The sequence below is a fragment of the Penaeus japonicus genome, unplaced genomic scaffold (genome assembly GCF_977035675.1).
Source record: "Penaeus japonicus unplaced genomic scaffold, GWHDUDI00000001_assembly GWHDUDI00000009, whole genome shotgun sequence".
NCBI lineage: Eukaryota > Metazoa > Arthropoda > Malacostraca > Decapoda > Penaeidae > Penaeus > Penaeus japonicus.
This window is the reverse complement of record NW_028234411.1, coordinates 31,218,168-31,223,167: the sequence shown is the minus strand read 5'-3', so window position 1 is coordinate 31,223,167 and position 5,000 is coordinate 31,218,168. Positions and strand designations below refer to the sequence as shown.

Genomic DNA, 5,000 nt, shown 5'->3' with positions numbered 1-5,000 from the left:
TCGATCCCTACCTGCCTCAGCCTGATGGAGGGGACCTTCTCGAGACACTTTCCACTCCCTCATAGCCGCTCTTCAAAGCGAGTTTGTAAAAGGGGCTTTGGAATTTGTGGGGGAAGGTGTGTATGGGTGTGGGGATGCGTGTGTGTATGTTTGTGTGTGATTTTGTATGTATGTATGTATGTGTATATATATATATATATATATATATATATATATATATATATATATATATATATATATATGTATATATGTATATATATATATGTATATATATGTATATGTATGTATGCGTGTGTGTATATACATATTCACACACACACACACATATATATATATATATATGTATATATATTTATGGGTCTGTATGCATGTACGTACTATAATTACTTGAGTATAAGTGTCTTTTCAGTGTACATAATCCTGTTTGTACATATGTATGCTAGTGTCAGTGTGTGCACGCTACCGGACATTCCTAGAACACTACACCAGAGGAGAGAGAGGGTTAAGTACAGAGAGGCATTTTGACAATAAAGAAACAGGGTCACAGGGGTAACTGCTCATATTCCACGCCAGTGTCACTATTAATGCGAACTATCATAAAAAAAAGTAAAAACTCACGTATCTTACATGTTCTATGTTTTTTTTCTACGATCTGTTGAAAAGAATTTTTTTAGACGAAGATAATGAAACGAGAAAAACGCAGTCAACCAGAGGAAATAGATTATTGATTACTGCTTCAAAATAGCTTAGAGGTTTTCTAGGTTCAGACGCGATGTATCCAGAGCCACTAAGCATGTACGAACATACATGAAACACAAACACAATAAGGAATTACTAAAAAAACGAGTCAAGGTATTTTTCTTCAGAATATAAATAATATCAGTTGACGAGCCCCTTGGACGATTAAGGCTTGTACTAAATAAAATATTAAAGAAAGTGCCGATACACAAGCGGCACAGAGGAATGTAGAGAAGACCCCCGGCACCTGAGTAACTTTCACATGATGTGTGATTACTTTCTCCTTCTGTATCATTAAGAATCATTTGGACCTGGACATTATTTCCCCTATTCATGGATGAACAAATAAATACCAAAGCCGACCTGGGACAAATAATTGCGCATAGAGACCGATTCTGAATAGTTATTATTTGTAGGGCGTGGCAATAATGTTTACTTTCGAATGTTTGTTAGCAAATATTTTTTTTTCTGGATAAAGACTTAGTTTGACTACTGTATAAAGATCATTAATATAAACTAATGATTTCGTTGCAAAAATGAAATGCTTTTATGGTACATCACACATACACAAAAAAATAAAAATAAAAAATAAAATAAAACAAATAAAACATTATCATAATTATCCATGCAAGAGACACTTGACTTACATAAAATGAGTTCATAATTGGTATTCACAGTTTCAAAATATGCAAAACATTTTACATCATACAAATAAAACTATATATACACACTAAATTAGCGCTCTCTGTCACATAGTTCATGCAAGTCAAAAGATAAACATTGACTTGACCTGCAATTAAGGTTACACCTTTGAACTTCAATTAGGCTGATAACATAATGATATAAACTACATTAATGTTATTCACTTCCTTTATAATGGAGCTGTACTTTATTGTTACAAGGTTATGTATGTCATGCATATGGTCTAGGCTGTTTCCCTTATCTCCTACTTCCATTTCTGCCTGCCGGATCTGCAGGCGTAACATGAGGTAGTTATGCTTCAAAGCAATACAAAAATATATGAAATACACGAAATTAAACATGAAAAAATGGTCCAAAAGATACATGTTGATATTCAATACTGACAAGAATTAGTACGTGACAAACAGTGGATACCAGCCAGTATTAATAAAGTTTACTAATGACAAAGATTGAGTTGAGTTGTTGCAAACAATTTCAAAACACAGAATTGCAAATGACGTGAAACTCTAAACCATACCAGCTGACTCTTTCAAGGATATTATTGTAATACATGAATGTTTAGACAGTTAATGGTATATTGTAAGTATAATTGCCTCCTCTTGATAGAATCACACATCAAATGAAACCTGAACAATGCCTCACACTGATGCAATATTGGTACAGGCAGTCTTAAAAATAGATTTCCAGTAGTAAAGTCTTTTATTTTCAGATAAATATCTCTGGATTCATTTAAATGTATTGTTGCATCTTTACATATTTTCATGGAGTGCAATAAAGCAAATATCTATATGGCTGTTAGAATACTGGGTCTTAAAACAGGGGAAAGTTTAAAATAATTTCCTAAATAATAACATTGTTCCATGCAATTTCACCATAGCAAAAAAAACTATGATGGCAGTGTTATGGTGTAAAATTGAAATAAATATATACAATAAGCCAAAAAGTGATTATCTAAGAGAAGAATATTTTAATGAATTATATAAAGATAAAGCTGCCTCATATTCCATCAAGGCCAAACTGTAGTGCAATTTGTGTGGATATTTCAACTAGATGTTGGATTTAGCACAATTATTGCTGGACACAATACATTTCTATTCATCTAGAATGCAAATATCATTTTGCATAGAAAGTAGTATACAATTCATATAAAATATAGGCCAGATTTAGTAGAAAATATGATTAACTTACACCTTCTGTTTCTTCAAGTCTTGCATGATGATGTATGACAACAAATTGTGTCAATTCCTGAGTTAGTGAAGACTGCTCTTTGGAAAGGCAACGTCATCAGACTAAAATGGCTAGTCCAAATAAAGCAGCAGACATATGATATAGACATTCACATAATTGGTACATAATGAACAGCAATTTTGTTAACAATGGACAATGAAAAAAGTGGTAGAATCAAAATAAAGTTTAATTGTCATATGTTTAATCTATGGTTATTTACAATTATAACATAATTTACAAACTCAAAATTACAAAAAATAAGGAATGCTACTTCTCCCAGTAAAAATAATCCCAAAGCATAAGCTCGAATAGAAAAAAAATCTTTTGAAGAATAAGAGTGACGTATATTTCCAAGTTCAAAGTAATGGTTGACTTAACCATGTCTAAAGGTGTGATATTTCACCCATAATATGATATGGTGAAACACCTTTGAACTCATTATATATAGATTTTACATTATGTTTATAACACAGCCAATGAACCACTAACATATCCAAATACCTTTATCACATATATTCAATATTTACAAAGGCAAATGACTTCTGGCAGCTATATTTGTGTGGAGGAGCATCTCAAAATGCTGTACTGTTGACCAGTCCACTGGGTAAGGGGACTGTTCGAGGTATCTTCTGATCTCCATCATGGCACGGCGAGCTGAACTTTCAGAGACTACATCTGGAGCTGGCAGGAAATTTGAGGGTTGATGGTTGTCCATCTTGTACTGCTGCAATATTCGTTCCGTAGAAGAGTAGTTCCCTTGAGCAGGAGCAGGAGCAGGCACATTGTGATCTCGAGAACTTGCAATGACACCTCGATTCATGTTATTCCCATTAAACATATCTCGGCCTCCAGAAAGGTCTGTGCCATATATATGGGAACCCAAGAACTTGTTGGTAGTTGCTACTGTTGCTACAGGAGAGAACTGTTGACCACCTCCACCTCCCCCTGCACCATTACCACCTCCTGGCCCTGTGAGAGTGCTTCCTCCGGGTACTACTGTTTCTGCTGGATTGACCTGTCCTCTTAAGAAATTATCATAATTTGCAACTGAATCTTGAGTTGTTGGGGGAACCGGGAAGCCAAACATATCTCTTGGGTATGAGTTATTTATGGTTTGCTGATTAGTTGCTTTCATTGTGTTTTGTACCATTCCTTGATTCTGCATAACAACCATGGAATTATTATTAGCATTATGATGCTCGGGATTGAACTGGAACCGGTATTGTGGCTTGTTTTCATTTGTAGTTTGAATATTATTTTGATGATCATTTGTTGCTGTTTGTTGTTGCAATTCCTTGTTTTCCCCTATCCCATGTTTTCTTTTCCAAGTATCAAGCCAAGTAGAGGTTGGAATAAAATCCACTTTACCCATCATATCAGCAAGTTCCTTGGCTTTCTGGCGGAGAATGGGTCCAGACAAAGAAACATTTTGATCTTTCACTTCGTTGTACCACTTAAAGAGAGCTTCTTCTACTTCTGATGCAGATCCTTTTCTCATACGTTTACGATCTGCTGATGGATCACCATAAAATGCCTTGAGAATTGTGTCCTTATTTTTTTTTATAATGCTAAGTGTTGACTTAGATACGTTGTACATGTCAACCCATTCTCTTAATTTTACATTTGGCTCGGCTTCCATTTGGTGAATAATTTCGACCTTTTGTCTGAGGGACAGGGACGTTCGAGTTTCCTTTTCATAAGCCGTGTGAAATAGCTGCATGTCACCATCATCGTACTCAGAAGGATGAACATTGGCGGTTTCTGTTCCATCATACTGTTTGGGACGCCCACAGGTAACATTGTTGCGTTTCTTCCAGCGTGCAAACCACCCCTCGGTTGGTACAAACTCTGGCTTCCCTAGAGATAAGGCTATGGCTTTGGCTTTCTTTCTTAAAATACCAGCAGTTATTGGCAAATTTTTTTCTTTGACTTTCAAGTACCAGACATATAATGCATCCTCAATATCAGGAGCTTTCCCTTTTTTATTTCTTCTTCTTTCCTTGTCTGGACTATTGACATAATTCTTAATAATCAAGTCTCTGTTCTTCATCATATGTAGCATTGTGGTTTTTGGCACATCGAAGAATGAAGCCATGTCACGCAAACTCCACTTCATCGGCAGACTCTCCACAGCCTTGACAATTTCAAATTTCTGCCGCAGAGTTAATGTTTGTCTTTTGATTCCCTTGCCTGAACGTCGCACAAAGTCATCCGTTTCCTGGAGGCTAATTTGTAAGAGGCTACTGATGTCCTGAGCCGTTGGAGAGCACGTTTCATCATCCTGATCAGATCCTTGCTCATCATCGAGCTCTGGGTCATCTTCATCTTTGATA

General features: G+C 35.7%; 1 protein-coding gene across 2 annotated transcripts in view; it reads right to left on the bottom strand.

Annotated features, from left to right (window-relative positions):
* Positions 1-2,836: 2,836 nt before the first annotated feature.
* The window catches only part of LOC122248315 (uncharacterized), a 9,339-nt gene continuing 7,175 nt past the window's right edge, over positions 2,837-5,000 (bottom strand). For both annotated transcript variants that reach the window (XM_043008256.2, XM_043008255.2), the window contains exon 3: positions 2,837-5,000. This exon is cut by the window's right edge and continues 661 nt beyond it. In XM_043008256.2, the coding sequence (XP_042864190.2) occupies positions 3,191-5,000 (1,810 nt within the window). In that variant the 3' untranslated portion in view covers positions 2,837-3,190.